Below are 16646 nucleotides of genomic sequence, written 5' to 3'. Positions count from 1 at the left end.
ATTCCACGATATTCTATAAGGTTAAAGGATAATTCATTAGTTTTATGATAAGCAACTAACAGAAGCTGAAAATCAATTGATTTCTTAATTAAGATTATCCAGTAAAATAGAAATGACTTACCTGTAAAATGAGAAGCACACAGAGTTTCCAGTGCAGCATCCTTGTGTTAGTCCTGTAACAGTTAACACCTGAGGTCTGTACACCACCTATAACCAGCTTCCATCATATCACTGCTAGTGTAGCAGATTTTTGTGAATGAGTTTTCTCACTTGTCATTCACTGCCCTTCATCTGAGGGTAGAACATACTAGTGGGAGGGTATCACAGCTCTCTCACATAGGTACACAGTGTGGGAGGCAGTTCCTACTGTACGACAGCTATCAGCACTGCTACACATTACTATTATACAATGTCCTTGGTATTACATCCTCGATCAATATACACACTGTCATTATTATATACTGACTGAAGAAATGATACATTTTATATACAACACATTGTACATATCACATACACTATCTTTGTATATAAACTGTTATACAATATCATATTGTAGAGTATATACTGTACTGTGGTACTGTGATTGTCATACCGTATTTGGGATTCAAACATACCAACTGTTCTAAAATATTGCATGCCTTGATAAAGCATATAAACTGTCTTTTGATAGTGTCTTAATATCATAATAGCATATCTTGTCTTTTGATTGTGTCTTATTATATCATATATATATACATGTACTGTCTTTGGATAGTATGTCTTAATATATCACATATGCTGTCTTTGGTTAGTGTCTTAATGTATCATATAGACTGTCTTTTGATTGTGTCTTAATATATCATATAGACTATCTTTTGGTTGTGTCTTAATATAACATATATGCTGTCTTGATATATCATATATACTGTCTTAATATATCATATATGCTGTCTTGATATATCACATATACTGTCTTTGGATAGTGTCTTATTATATCATATATACTGTCTTTGGATAGTGTCTTATTATATCATATATACTGTCTTTTGATAGTGTCTTATTATATCATATATACTGTCTTTTGATAGTATACCTTACTTCTCTAAACCAAATAAATAGAATGCCAAACTTATGAAAATTTGTAGGTGCTATGTACCAATTTACCTATCACATGCATATGCCCAAAGACAACAATCGCTACAGGTGTTGATTTCATGGTCGGTTGGCCAGTCACCTGTTATGTTCGTCCAGGTAAGGCCGGTTTGCATAAGTAATTTTGGGAATATTTTAACCATTCTGGACACAAAATCTGATCGGTATTCAGAATTCAGAGAGAAACTTTTATTACTATAATAAGGAAGGATTGATTCCATACTTTGCTATTTCCATCTGTATCAAGAGGTGATTGGTTTTGAGAAGGATTGGTTTTTCGAAATGGTACCGTATCAATTTACCCTCTTTGGAAAGTGTCTTATCATATCATCTGCCTTAGTGTATCATATACTGTCCTGCCTGTCCTAATGTGTCTTATGTCATAATATATCATATAAACTGTCCTAGGTTATCGTGTTTATTAATATATTATTCATACTGTCTTAATATGTCTTATGTCATAATATATTATATATACTGTTCTAGGGTATCATATTTGAAATATATGTATCATTTATACTGTATTAGGGTAATACATGTTGTATCTATATACATTATGATGAAATATGCCAAAACCTTGCATGATTATTATATAAAATTACACTATGATCAAATACCTGATATTACTCAAACATACAGTAAGACCTATTAATACCTACAATCAGCTCTGTAATATATGCCATCCTTAAATACACAACCGTATTAGATTTAAGATATATACACCACCTGTTTAATCCAACAACCTGTCTTGTCTGAACACAAACTTCAGAATATCGTTCTCGGGATTTCTAGTTGTGGCTTTATCCTCACAGCTGCAGTATGACATAACTACATAACTCCTATATCCTATCAACAGTGTAGGGGTATTTACTTAACTTGGGCAAATGCCCTAAATGGGTATCACTAGTGTTTGGCAGACTGGATATATACTTGATAAGTACACGTTTTGACTGCTGGCAATATGTGTACCATCTCCACAGAGTCTATAGCGTGCCTCTACTTACAACATACCTTTCTATAAAACGTACCTGGCCATACCTCTATAAACAATTGACATTACATAATATGCAAATTTGCACAGGTAAAAACCTAGAGTAGAAGTGCAAAGAAGCAAATAAATCTATCAGAAATTTTTATTAAAAATATGACAGGAGAAATGAAAAAAAAAAAAATTAAGGGTAACATTCTTTAGTCTGCATGTGATATGAATCTTGATCACTGTAACAAAAATTTTAACAACCAGACAGTCTGATAACTAAGTAACCGCTAAAAACAACCGATGTATGGAAATATGTCCATCTAATGAATATCTAATATTTAACATGCAGGTATAGCTATAAATTGGCTTTAAATACCGGGAATGGCTTTAAATACCAGTCAGATTAAAGCACCAAGGTTGGCATATGATTTCCTTAGGGTCTATCCAAGCCGTTAATACACTACCCGGATCTTGTCAGTGTGCAGGTGCCCTACTGATACTTACTAACATTCCCCAGAATATGCATCAAGCTTCTAAAATTGACAAATTATCACACTGACATTGAATATAAGAAATACACAATGAGTGAAATGAAAATTGCACTCCTTGCAGATAATAACCACATGGCCTAATATACATGAGTATAAAATACAGAAGGAGTGTCCATCTTTGTTTTTATTCAGAAATGTGCGGGAGTAGAGCCAACGCCATTCGTTTTCCTTTGTCTTTATTTGTTACACCATTCACATATTGACAGATCATGTGAAACAATAATCTATGGTTGAGCTTAAACGAAATACCCTCCAGAACTGCCCTCAAGGGAAAGAAATCATTCCTTATAGTTTAAGACTCAAGAGAGAAAATTAAATATGGCACCTTGTTGTCACCAATATAACTGTTACTGGTTGCTTCTCACAAAATAACAGGTTATTCCTTCTGGTTCAGATAGTAACAAGTTACAGTTGGAAGGTTCACTAGAGTGGCACAAACGATTAAAGTCACCATGGTAACTGAACATTAGGTCAAACATACCAAGGCAGAAATACAACATCCAACAAAGGTCAAGGAAGGAGAATACAGCTTCTGAGCAAAGATTAACTTAAAGAGCATAGCTTAATTCTTACCAAAGATGAAAATCCAAAGCTTCTCAACAAAAGTCAAAGTTAAGACAGCAAATCTTCTCAACAAGGCTCAAGGTTAAGACATCAAATCTTCTCAACAAGGCTCAAGGTTAAAACAGCAAATCTTCTCAACAAGGCTCAAGGTTAAGACATCAAATCTTCTAAACAAGGGTCAGGGTTAAGACAGAAAATGTCAAGATAGACAGCAAAGCTTCCAAGCAAAGGTTAAGGTAGACAGCAAAGCTAAACAAAGGTCAATGTAGACAGCAAAGGTCAAGGTAGACAGCGAAGCACAGTTTCCAGACATATTATTTTGAGGAAGTGGTGTTAAGTGACGTAGAGTCTGGACATATTCTTCTATCAATATAGTAAACATAACAAGAGGCTTATCTGTACATTACAAATACTCATGGATGTATTAAAACCACTTTCAACACATTTATGAGTCAAGTAGTGCTTTAGATATATCCGGTTTATTTTCCTGAATTTGATAAGACATGCACAGTAAGTATGTCTTTACTTCTAATGTGACATGACATTAATCCCTTGTAATATATTTTGAGTAATTTGTCAATCACCTCTTTGAAATTTGTTTGATTTGTTCTCAATGAAGGGTAAGAACTGCATGCTTTGACGTCCAGCTAAAACTATAGACGTCCCACTGTCTGACTGTTTCATAGGATTTCTGTTAAAACTAGAAGTCCCACTGTCTGACTGTTTCATAGGATTTCTGTTAAAACTAAATGTTCCCACTGACTGTTTCATAGGATTTCTGTTTTTAAACAAGACGTCCCACTATCTTACTGTCTCATAGGATTTCTGTTTTTAAACAAGACGTCCCACTGTCTTACTGTCTCATAGGATTTCTGTTTTTAAACTAGACATCCCACTGTCTGACTTTCTTATAGGTTTTCTGTTTTTAAACAAGACGTCCCACTGTCTTACTGTCTCATAGGATTTCTGTTTTTAAACAAGACGTCCCACTGTCTTACTGTCTCATAGGATTTCTGTTTTTAAACAAGACATCCCACTGTCTGATTGTTTCATAGGATTTCTGTTAAAAATAGACGTCCCACTGACTGACTGTTTCATAGGATTTCTATAAAAACTAGACGTCCCACTGCCTGACTGTTTCATACAATTTCTATAAAAACTAGACGTCCCACTGTCTGACTGTTTCATACAATTTCTATAAAAACTAGACGTCCCACTGTCTGACTGTTTCATAGGATTTCTATAAAAACTAGACGTCCCACTGTCTGACTGTTTAATAGGATTTCTGTTAAAACTAAACGTTCCACTGACTGACGGTTTCATAGGATATCTGTTAAAACTAGACGTCCCACTGTCTGACTGTTTCATAGGATTTCTGTTAAAACTAGACGTCCCACTGTCTGACTGTTTCATAGGATTTCTGTTAAAACTAAATGTCCCACTGTCTGACTGTTTCATAGGATTTCTGTTTTTAAACAAGACGTCCCACTGTCTGACTTTCTTATAGGTTTTCTGTTTTTAAACAAGACGTCCCACTGTCTTAAGGTCTCATAGGATTTCTGTTTTTAAACAAGACGTCCCACTGTCTGACTTTCTTATGGGTTTTCTGTTTTTAAACAAGACGTCCCTCTTCCCTTATCAATTTGCAGCATGGACTGCAATGCAGCATATGCTGCAATCATGCTGCTTTTATGCTGGCATCATGCTGCTAGTTTCACAGCATGATTGCAGCATGTGCTGCATAGCAGCATGGTACCATGCTTCTGTACAGCATGTACTGCAACCATGCTTTAAAAATTGAGGTAATTGAATATCTGAACTCTATCATGCTGCAATCATGCTTTGTCGACTTTGTTAATTTATCATATGCACTGTATCATGCTGCAACCATGCTGCAATAACTTTGCCAGTTTGGATATCAAATCATATCATGCTGCAATCATGCTGTGTGGACTTGGTAAATTTATCATATGAATTGTATCATGCTGCAACCATGCTGCAATAACTTTGAGTCATTTTAGACAGGATATGTACCATGCTGCAACCATGCTGCAATAACTTTGCCAGTTTGGATATCGAATTATATCATGCTGTAATCATGCTGTGTGGACTTAGTAAATTTATCATATGAACTGCATCATGCTGCAACCATGCTGCAATAACTTTGGCATTTTAGATAGGATCTGTACCATGCTGCAACCATGCTGTATTAACTTTGCCATTTTAGATACAAACTGTACCATGCTGCAATTATGCTGTATTAACTTAGTTAATTTAATGAACTGCACCATTCTTTCATGTATTAACATGAATTGTTTAAGTTGAAATGTGTATATGCTTGGCCATTCTGCATTAGCTTAAAAGGGCATTCCTTTGTTCGGACATCACAAAATTTCTGTGGGTGAAATGTAGGTCCAAGCGAGGATCCAAAATCTAGGACCAAATTTCCCAGGTACCAAGATTAACCTAAACAATTATTAATTAATAAAATAAGATACAGAAAATTAACAAAAGTTGGTATTAGATATTTTATTATCTTTTTTTTTAATTTTAAATAAAATATAGAAAATTTCCAGGTATCAATGGTGATAACAAAATAATTTTTAATAACACGTTTGTGTTGGAGAATTTCCTTTTTATACTTGATCAGTACCACACATATTTATTTAAAATTCAATAACAATTATTTTAATTAAGTATTTCGTTTATAAGTATGTTCTTTGTTAGTATAACGGTTCACAGCTTTTAAATGTGATATTTTGTCAGCTTTCACTTGTAGTTCTATCTCAGAAGGAATTAACTTAAACATTGATGAATGTTGCAAGTTAGTACATTCGTGTGATGACTTAAAACTCATCCCTATAAAAATTTCATTCAAATTTTCAGAGTTTAGATCGTTTTTTGAAGAACCAGTATATTGACTTTTGCTTCGATTATACACTTTTTATCGGAGATAGAATCAGTCACTTTATCCAAACACTGACATAAACTAAGACGTTGCCATTTACCATGCACCACCTTACTACCAGGTGGCTATATATACATGTAACATGTTCGCCAAAACAAAATCGGGGTCACTCTACCAACAGTTACACATGATGACATGTGCTTGGAATATCGCTTTTAATTCAATCAAATAAGATTAAAATCACCTGCTCTTTGTCTTTGTATCGCATACTTTCTGGATATATGCGGTGTTAAGATTACATCTGATAATAGCATACGAAATCACGTCGTGTTTGACACAACATTCATCGCTATAAACTCCAATAAACATGTGTCGAACTTACGTTGTCACTCGGACGCTTCCTTGTAAAACGTATATTGAAGTTAAGCGCTGTGATGATCTCGACCTCGACATGAGTTTACTAACAACAGACGATATTCCCGTACTTTAATCTGAATTATTTGAAATCGTGAACATAAAAAGAAAACGTGCATTGGTCGGTTCCTCGCCTGAAAATACATCCATATTAAACAATAGGTGTATGACAGACGAGGCCAAAACCTCTGGTCAGATTACATGTTTATCGTTCGGTTCACCTATGACCTCGTTTGTTTACCTTGCTCCCGAGATGTGACGAGAGTGCTCCTCGAGCTCGTGCGATCTAAATGTGCACGATGCAAGTATTAAATACTGTAATATTTATCTTAAAAGTATGACACAATAGAAGTTTATGATTTAGAATAAAAAACACGCACAAGTAAAAATGAATCGTGTTAATCTCTGGCAGTAAAATATTTATCCCATGATGCAACACACACGAGTTTAGCGGGAAGTCTGATAGCCATGTTTGAATTCACCGGATGTTTATTTCCAGAAGAAAAGTATAAACAAACACGACGATAGCCTAAAAACGAAGTTTGTTTCCCGTCTTACTGAAGAAGATTGACTTACTTCAAGTTACCGACGAATGAATATCAGCTTTCTCGTTGTTTTTGACGACCGATGCATATTTTTACCGACAAACATCGTTACGAGACAGGGTAAGTTTTAATTATATAATCTTCTTCACGTTCTGACATCGTTTCACATTATACGACAATGAATTTGATATAGATCTATTCATATCAATAATACCTAATTATTTATTTTTCAGGGTTTTGATGATTAATTTATCACAGATTACACGACCGAAGGAAACGCAGTACCGATCCATGTGTTACAATCGTAAGTTTTCAATTTTATTTATTTATTATTAACGATCTTCGGCCCGACTTAAATTGCATTTTTTCCCCACTCACACAACCCTTGTTATGATTATGACGTACATACGTATTCACAAACAATGGTGAGGAAAATTTGTGTTTTGGATAATGAAACCTTTCGTGAAAGATCTTTACCTCCACATTCTTTTGAGGATCGATGTTTGCAGATTATTGCATCAAATTGAAACGATTAAATGAAATAGGTGAATTAAGATGAATTATAAGTAAGTAACATTGTTTTATGTATAGTATATTGCAGTTTCACATTGATATGAACTGATGGAGAATTCGGGAGTAGCTTGATTTAATTAATAATTAAGTCATCCTGGCAAGTTTTATTTTGTAGCTTTGTGTGGCTGGCTTAAATTTTCTTGATAAAAAGGCTTCCAAAGCAAACATAATGAAAATGATAGCAAAGTGATCATGAAAAGTACATAAGTTAAATACATACATTATCTTCAAAAACTTGACAATTATTCTAATTTTGAAATAAAAGAATATTCTAAAAGTCTTTCTTTCTTCCAACAGAGACTGAGTCTTCATGCAGTACATTCTGGAATGAGGAACACCGCATGCATTGTGGTCCAAATTGATGGCATTGACTTAACACAATTAAAGCAGAAAGGAATGAAGAGAAATTAAGAAGTTTATGTTTCACATTAATTAAGATTATTCGAGATATGTTATCTGTCGAGGTATACAACATTTCCTTTCATAATAAAAGTGTAAACATTAATATATATACAAAAAAAAATCATGTATATAATCTAAAAATCCTTGTTAGTTATTTGTTGTACTAGCAAAAAATATAATATAGTCGTCTCAAGCTTGGTTGTATTGAAATCCCCGGGGACAGTGACAGAGATATATCACTACAGTACGTGCTACATCAAACAACACACCATTGTTCAAATTGTCAATCAACATTTCATTTAGTCAGTATTTAGAATTGATTCCAAAATTATGATAATCTTTTCACAGTTTATTAGAAATAATGTTAAATTCGATAGAAGAAGTCTTCGACTGTTGCTTGTTTTTGTTTATTTTAAGTTCACGGACACACATGAAAACAGTTTCCAGTACATCTGGGCTACTTCGAGGAAACTACGTATACTGTCTGAAATCAGTCTTGTGCGTCGGTGACAAAATGTATACATATACTACTATAACTCTGCTTGAAAATATTATTTTGTACTATTTTCCTACTATTTTAGAAAAAAAAAACAGAATTATAAATACATACTGTAGTATATACTGACATTGAACTTGTATATCTTGTTGACTATTTTTGTTGAAACAAACCACTTCTAGCTAGGATGAATTGATATTAGTTGTATTTGAAAATTGTACTAGAAAAAGATAGCTGTGTTGTGTATGTGATGGAAGTTTTGAGAAAAAGAATATAAGAGGCAAATAAAATAAGTACCATGGGTAAATTAGAATTAAAATTTGTTTTGTCACATTCTCATTTCATTGATAAGTTTTAAATGTTTGAACTAGAAAAAACAGCCTGTATGAAAAGTTTTATACCATGTTAATTACCAAATAAAATGTAATACAAAAGTATTCTTCAAGTTTTTATTGCATGATTTTCATTGATTTTGTAAACTATGCTGCCATGAAGCATGATTGAAGCATGATCCCAGCATAATTTGCATAATTGAAACATGCTGGGATCATGCTGCAGACCATGCTGGGATCATGCTGCAGACCATGCTGGGATCATGCTGCAAACCATGCTGGGATCATGCTGCAAACCATGCTGGCATCATGCTGCAGACCATGCTGGGATCATGCTGCAGACCATGCTGGCATCATGCTGCAAACCATGCTGGCATCATGCTGCAGACCATGCTGGGATCATGCTTCACAGACCATGCTGGGATCATGCTGCGGCCATGCTTCCTTAAAGCATAAATGCAGCATGATCCCAGCATAATTTGCATAATTGAAACATGCTGCAATCATGCTTTAACTAGTAAGAATATATAGTGAGGTAAATTAGGCACCATGCTGCAGTCATGCTTCATTCATGCTGCAATTCAATGCTGCATTCATACTGCATCTATGCTGTGATCATGCTGCAAATTCATAAGGGTTCTGACAGATTTGTATGATTTCTATAAAAACTAGACGTCCCACTGTCTGACTGTTTCATAGGATATCTGTTAAAACTAGACGTCCCACTGTCTGACTGTTTCATAGGATTTCTGTTTTTAAACAAGACGTCCCACTATCTTACTGTCTTATAGGTTTTCTGTTTTTAAACAAGACGTCCCACTGTCTGACTGTTTCATAGGATTTCTGTTTTTAAACAAGACGTCCCACTGTCTTAAGGTCTCATAGGATTTCTGTTTTTAAACAAGACGTCCCACTGTCTGACTTTCTTATGGGTTTTCTGTTTTTAAACAAGACGTCCCTCTTCTGACAGATTTGTATGATTTCTATAAAAACTAGACGTCCCACTGTCTGACTGTTTCATAGGATTTCTGTTTTTAAACAAGACGTCCCACTGTCTGACTGTCTTATAGGTTTTCTGTTTTTAAACAAGACGTCCCACTGTCTGACTTTCTTATGGGTTTTCTGTTTTTAAACAAGACGTCCCTCTTCTGACAGATTTGTATGATTTCTATAAAAACTAGACGTCCCACTGTCTGACTGTTTCATAGGATATCTGTTAAAACTAGACGTCCCTCTGTCTGACAGATTTGTATGATTTCTATAAAATTAGATGTCCCACTGTCTGACTGTTTCATAGGATATCTGTTAAAACTAGACGTCCCACTGTCTGACTGTTTCATAGGATTTCTATAAAAACTAGACGTCCCACTGTCTGACTGTTTCATAGGATTTCTATAAAAACTAGACGTCCCACTGACTGACTGTTTCATAGGATTTCTGTTAAAACTAGACGTCCCACTGACTGACTGTTTCATAGGATTTCTTTCGTGTACCACCAACGACAAAGAAGAAACCACATATTGAAAATAGTGATCACAAATTTCATCTGTCAATATAACAGATTGAGGGTTTTTTATTTTCAGTCTCAAAATTTAACGTGCAAGAGACGGTAACTAGGGAAACTATCCAAGAAATTTGAGAAAGACCCATGAAGTACTTTCTGAGAAATAGAGGTAACAAACTTCTACTGCCAAAATCCAAAATGGCCACCTGTTTGCCAATTTGTTTTCCCAATTAAACTCAAAATTAAATGGACATAACAAGGGACCAAGGGATACTTATATATGACATTTAAGAAAAATCAATTTAGGACTTTTTTGAGAAACAGCAGTAATAACAAACTTAAACTGTCAAAATTCAAAGTGGCTGCCTGTTGATAATTTTGTGTTTCAATCAGTTTCAAAATTTAACATGTACAATTAGGGACCAAGGGGAACCAATGCATGAAATCATTCGAGAAGGATCAAAACTACTTTGTTCATTATATTACAAATCAGGAAAATTATGAAAAATATTTCAAAGTATCAAACAATCAAAAGAAAACAAACACAGATCATTGAACTACAATTATTGATAATTTAGAAATCTAAAAGTTTGCACCTGTTTGAACTGATGATGCAAGTGTATCTATATATAACACAGGTAGGCTAACTTCCAGCAACATACATAGAGAATTCCTCATCACATATCATTCACAATATTAAGTGTATAATACCAGGCTAATATCATATACAATTTTGTTTTTTTCAGTGGGCTGGTCGTAAAACTTTGTAGATGACCTTTGCTGACCTACAGGTCAGAGTTGACCTTGACTGACCTTTACACTAAAAGGTTCAGAAGAAGACCACAGGAGAGGAAGGTGTTGGGATCATTCTGATGTAACCCCTGTCGGAACAAAGGACATGCTCGTGGCTAATGCTTTAGGTATTCTGCACTTTTACCATAAAATAATGACCTAGTGTGTCCCATTATATCCTTAAGAAGCAGAGTTATCTAAGTGAAAAACCTTCCATTAACTGACATGCCTTAACACACAGTGATGACCTCATGTGACCTCCAAAAAACATTTATGTCATTTATATGAATGCATGAAACACTGACTGAATTATATACTTATAACCTCTGATGACCTTGAGGATCTTCATAATAAAAGGTATCTATGAAACAAAACTCACGATCTTTATGTACATGTATATTTACACTGCCGGCATACTAATGATGACATTAGCTGACCTCTGATAAGGTTTATGAAGTGGTACTGTAACCTGTTAGATGTTTTTTATGTGCAAGCATATCACAGCTAGCCTCTTTGAGGAACAGGACCATCAGAGGGGTGGATCCGTTACCATGGCAACTTTATCAGTTTTTATGTTTTATTAATGATGTAATTGTAGTGTTTGGCTTCTCATTAAGAAAGTTTTCTCGAACACCAACTAAGACATTTTAAACTTGTCTGCTCATATTCTAGATATTTAATCAACCTATTTCAGACTGACTAGTGCCACAGATAAATACCCATTATGACAGTACATTAACTACTACAACATTTTCTCTTAATAATAAGATACCATCTCTTATCTTTTTTATCGTGTAAAAAGTGCTCCTGATAATTTGCTATATAAGAGGCACAATGGGCCTGTTAGGCTTACCTGCTACTAATGCAGTTGATCTATGTAATGTGACTGCTAGGCTAAATACCCCTTCGTTACAATATGAGATAACATTCATTTCAGCAAACTTTGTAGCTCATCAATCTGGCACTTATCACAAATCCAGCTCTCTTGCTTATTTAGAAATTTTGACACCTATGACCTTGAAAGTAAAGGTTGTTCCTTTGAACAAAATCTGTACCTGACTTCATCCCAGGATGCTGGCCTGACCTCATGATCCTGGACCAATTGGTCATTGTGAAGTTATTTAAAGATATTAGCCCATTTGACCCCTGTGACCTTGAAAGTAGATCAAGGCAATTCATTTGAGCTAATTTGGTAGCCTTTCATCCCAGCAAAGATAGCTAGGATTTCATCATGTGTGAATCAAACTATGTTAATTGACATCAAGGACATGTATTCTACTAACTCCAGGGTTTATGATATTGAACCAAGAGATCTGGGGTATGCAAGTTACTGACCCCAGAGAAAGCATATTTATGTTACTGACCATAGAAACATGTAGCATTTATGCAGTTTACCCCAGGGACAGTCATTATGCTGCTGACTTTGGAAGTTAGCTTGGTTTGGTTTGGTATTTTAAAGGTCCTATTATACATTAACACAATAATGTTAATTAGAGACAGTGTCCCAGGGGAACAGGATGTGAACTACTGCCTCCTGGGAACAGGATGTGGACCAATGATCCAGAGAACAGGATATGGACTATTGATCCAGGGAACAGAATATGGACTATTGATCCAGGGAACAGAATATGGACTATTGATCCAGTGAACAGAATATGGACTATTGATCCAGGGAACAGAATATGGACTATTGATCCAGGGAACAGAATATGGACTATTGATCCAGTGAACAGAATATGGACTATTGATCCAGGGAACAGAATATGGACTATTGAATGTGGACTACTGACCCAGGGAACAGGATATGGACTATTGACCCAGGGAATAGGATGTGGACTATTGACCCAGGGAACAGGATGTGGACTACTGTCCCAGGGAACAGGATGTGGACTACTGTCCCAGGGAACAGGATGTGGACTATTGAATGTGGACTACTGACCCAGGGAACAGGATGTGGACTATTGATTCAGGGAACAGAATGTGGACTATTGACCCAGGGAACAGCATGTGGACTACTGACCCAGGGAACAGGGTGTGGACTATTGATTCAGGGAACAGAATGTGGACTATTGACCCAGGGAACAGAATGTGGACTATTGACCCAGGGAACAGCATGTGGACTACTAACCCAGGGAACAGGATATGGACTATTGACCCAGGGAACAGGATGTGGACTATTGACCCTGGGAACAGGATGTGGACTATTGACCCAGGGAACAGGGTGTGGACTACTGACCCAGGGAACAGGATATGGACTATTGACCCAGGGAACAGGATGTGGACTATTGATCCTGGGAACAGGATGTGGACTATTGACCCAGGGAACATAATGTGGACAATTGACCCAGGGAACAGCATGTGGACTACTGACCCAGGGAACAGGATGTGCACTACTGCCCAAAGGAACAGGATATGGACTATAAACCCAGCGAAGATGATGTGGACTTTTGACTCAGGAAACAGGATGTGGACTATTGACTCAGGGAACAGGATGTGGACTAGTTTCCAAGGGAACAAGATGTGGACTATTGACAAAGGCAACAGGATATGGACTACTGACCCATGGAACAGGATGTGGACTATTGCCCTAGGAAACAGGATGTGGACTATTGACCAACAGAACAGAATATGAACTATTGACCCAGAGAACAGGATGTAGACTATTGACCCAGGGAACAGGATGTAGACTATTGACCCAGGGAACAGGATGTGGACTACTGACCCAAGGCAGACGTGTACTGTAAAACTGATTCCAAGAAGACCTGGATCTACAGACCTTGAAGCCAGTAACAGCCAGACTCATGTAGTATACACCACAGCTATCCTAAAAGTTATCGAAGACCATTACGTGACAATTTATACATGGAAGCAATACCCAGACCTGTTCACACTGATTGGATTCATCCTCTTCCAATCAGACAAACAACCCTCCAAAGCAAATTCAATTTACTTCAGCATTAACATGGATGTTAGGAATAGATGTAGTTAATCTTGGTTTTATTGATTATTGATGAATGAACAAGTTTAATCTTTATCAACTTAAAACCATATAACCCTCAATTTGAGAATATTCACAAAAATGATGTGTAAAATACTTAGGTGGGAGGTTCACCTCTGAAGGTAAGGTGGTCAGGTTGTTGTGGGGAAATTTCTCTGTGATTGGTTGTGGTGATGGTGTGGGAGATTTCTCTCTGACTGGTAGAGTGGTGGTGTGGGAGATTTCTCTCTGACTGGTAGAGTGGTGGTGTGGGAGATTTCTCTCTGACTGGTAGTGGTGGTGGTGTGGGAGATTTCTCTCTGACTGGTAGAGTGGTGTGTGAGATTTCTCTCTGACTGGTAGAGTGGTGATGGTGTGGGAGATTTCTATTTGACAGGTAGTGGTGGTATGGGAGATTTCTCTCTGACTGGTAGTGATGGTGGTGTGGGAGATTTCTCTCTGACTGGTAGTGATGGTGGTGTGGGAGATTTCTCTCTGACTGGTAGTGGTGGTGGCGTGGGAGATTTCTCTCTGACTGGTAGTGATGGTGGTGTGGGAGATTTCTCTCTGACTGGTAGTGGTGGTGGTGTGGGAGATTTCTCTCTGACTGGTAGAGTGGTGATGGTGTGGGAGATTTCTCTCTGACTGGTAGAGTGGTGGTGGTGTGGGAGATTTCTCTCTGACTGGTAGTGATGGTGGTGTGGGAGATTTCTCTCTGACTGGTAGTGGTGGTGGTGTGGGAGATTTCTCTCTGACTGGTAGAGTGGTGATGGTGTGGGAGATTTCTCTCTGACTGGTAGAGTGGTGGTGGTGTGGGAGATTTCTCTCTGACTGGTAGTGATGGTGGTGTGGGAGATTTCTCTCTGACAGGTAGTGGTGGTGGTGTGGGAGATTTCTCTCTGACTGGTAGTGGTGATGGTGTGGGAGATTTCTCTCTGACTGGTAGTGGTGGTGGTATGGGAGATTTCTATTTGACTGGTAGTGGTGGTGGTGTGGGAGATTTCTCTCTGACTGGTAGTGGTGGTGGTGTGGGAGATTTCTCTCTGACTGGTAGTGGTGATGGTATGGGAGATTTCTCTCTGACTGGTAGTGGTGGTGGTGTGGGAGATTTCTCTCTGACTGGTAGTGGTGATGGTGTGGGAGATTTCTCTCTGACTGGTAGTGGTGGTGGTATGGGAGATTTCTATTTGACTGGTAGTGGTGGTGGTGTGGGAGATTTCTCTCTGACTGGTAGTGGTGGTGGTGTGGGAGATTTCTCTCTGACTGGTAGTGGTGATGGTATGGGAGATTTCTCTCTGACTGGTAGTGGTGGTGGTGTGGGAGATTTCTCTCTGACTGGTAGTGATGGTGGTATGGGAGATTTCTCTCTGACTGGTAGTGGTGGTATGGGAGATTTCTCTCTGACTGGTAGTGGTGGTGGTGTGGGAGATTTCTATTTGACTGGTAGTGGTGGTGGTGTGGGAGATTTCTCTCTGACTGGTAGTGGTGGTGGTGGTATGGGAGATTTCTCTCTGACTGGTAGTGGTGATGGTATGGGAGATTTCTCTCTGACTGGTAGTGGTGGTGGTATGGGAGATTTCTCCCTGACTGGTAGTGATGGTGGTGTGGGAGATTTCTCTCTGACTGGTAGTGGTGGTGGTGTGGGAGATTTCTCTCTGACTGGTAGTGGTGGTGGTGTGGGAGATTTCTCTCTGACTGGTAGTGGTGATGGTGTGGGAGATTTCTCTCTGACTGGTAGTGGTGGTGGTGTGGGAGATTTCTCTCTGACTGGTAGTGGTGGTGGTGGTATGGGAGATTTCTCTCTGACTGGTAGTGGCGGTGGTGGTATGGGAGATTTCTCTCTGACTGGTAGTGGTGGTGGTGTGGGAGATTTCTCTCTGACTGGTAGTGGTGGTGGTGTGGGAGATTTCTCACTGACTGTCGTGGTGGTTTGGGAGATTTCTCTCTGACTGGTAGTGGTGGTGGTGTGGGAGATTTCTCTCTGACTGGTAGAGTGGTGGTATGGAAGATTTCTCTCTGACTGGTAGAGTGGTGGTGTGGGAGATTTCTCTCTGACTGGTAGAGTGGTGTGGGAGATTTCTCTCTGACTGTCGTGGTGGTTTGGGAGATTTCTCTCTGACTGGTAGTGGTGGTGGTGTGGGAGATTTCTCTCTCACTGGTAGTGGTGGTGGTATGGGAGATTTCTCTCTGACTGGTAGTGGTGGTATGGGAGATTTCTCTCTGACTGGTAGTGGTGGTGGTGTGGGAGATTTCTCTCTGACTGGTAGTGGTGGTGGTGTGGGAGATTTCTCTCTGACTGGTAGTGGTGGTATGGGAGATTTCTCTCTGACTGGTAGTGATGGTGGTGTGGGAGATTTCTCTCTGACTGGTAGTGGTGGTGGTATGGGACATTTCTCCCTGATTGGTAGTGGTGGTGGTGTGGGCGATTTCTCTCTGACTGGTAGTGGTGGTGTGGGAGATTTCTCCCTGACTGGTAGT

At 37.9% G+C, this 16646-nt stretch overlaps 2 protein-coding genes and 1 long non-coding RNA gene across 3 annotated transcripts in view; 2 read left to right on the top strand and 1 right to left on the bottom strand.

Moving 5' to 3' along the window:
* LOC117334348 (ADAMTS-like protein 4) overlaps positions 1-402 on the bottom strand; it is an 89622-nt gene extending 89220 nt beyond the window's left edge. Inside the window, exon 1 of the mRNA XM_033893907.1 lies at positions 122-402. Coding sequence (XP_033749798.1) covers positions 122-160 — 39 coding nt within the window. The 5' untranslated portion in view covers positions 161-402. The remainder of the gene's footprint in view (positions 1-121) is intronic.
* A 6108-nt stretch (positions 403-6510) lies between these two features.
* On the top strand, positions 6511-8701 carry LOC117334347. The gene is made up of 3 exons (XR_004534130.1): positions 6511-7212; positions 7326-7396; positions 7963-8701. It is a non-coding gene; the product is annotated as an uncharacterized LOC117334347 (long non-coding RNA).
* A 5197-nt stretch (positions 8702-13898) lies between these two features.
* LOC117333932 (glycine-rich cell wall structural protein-like) lies at positions 13899-16117 on the top strand. The gene is made up of 3 exons (XM_033893350.1): positions 13899-13977; positions 14566-14792; positions 14969-16117. Exons 1-3 carry the CDS (start codon positions 13899-13901, stop codon positions 16115-16117), a joined length of 1455 nt encoding a protein of 484 aa, XP_033749241.1.
* Positions 16118-16646: the final 529 nt, after the last annotated feature.

This window comes from Pecten maximus, chromosome 9, assembly GCF_902652985.1.
Source record: "Pecten maximus chromosome 9, xPecMax1.1, whole genome shotgun sequence".
NCBI lineage: Eukaryota > Metazoa > Mollusca > Bivalvia > Pectinida > Pectinidae > Pecten > Pecten maximus.
Note: the sequence above shows the minus strand (reverse complement) of the source record. Positions and strands in the feature narration are given on the sequence as shown.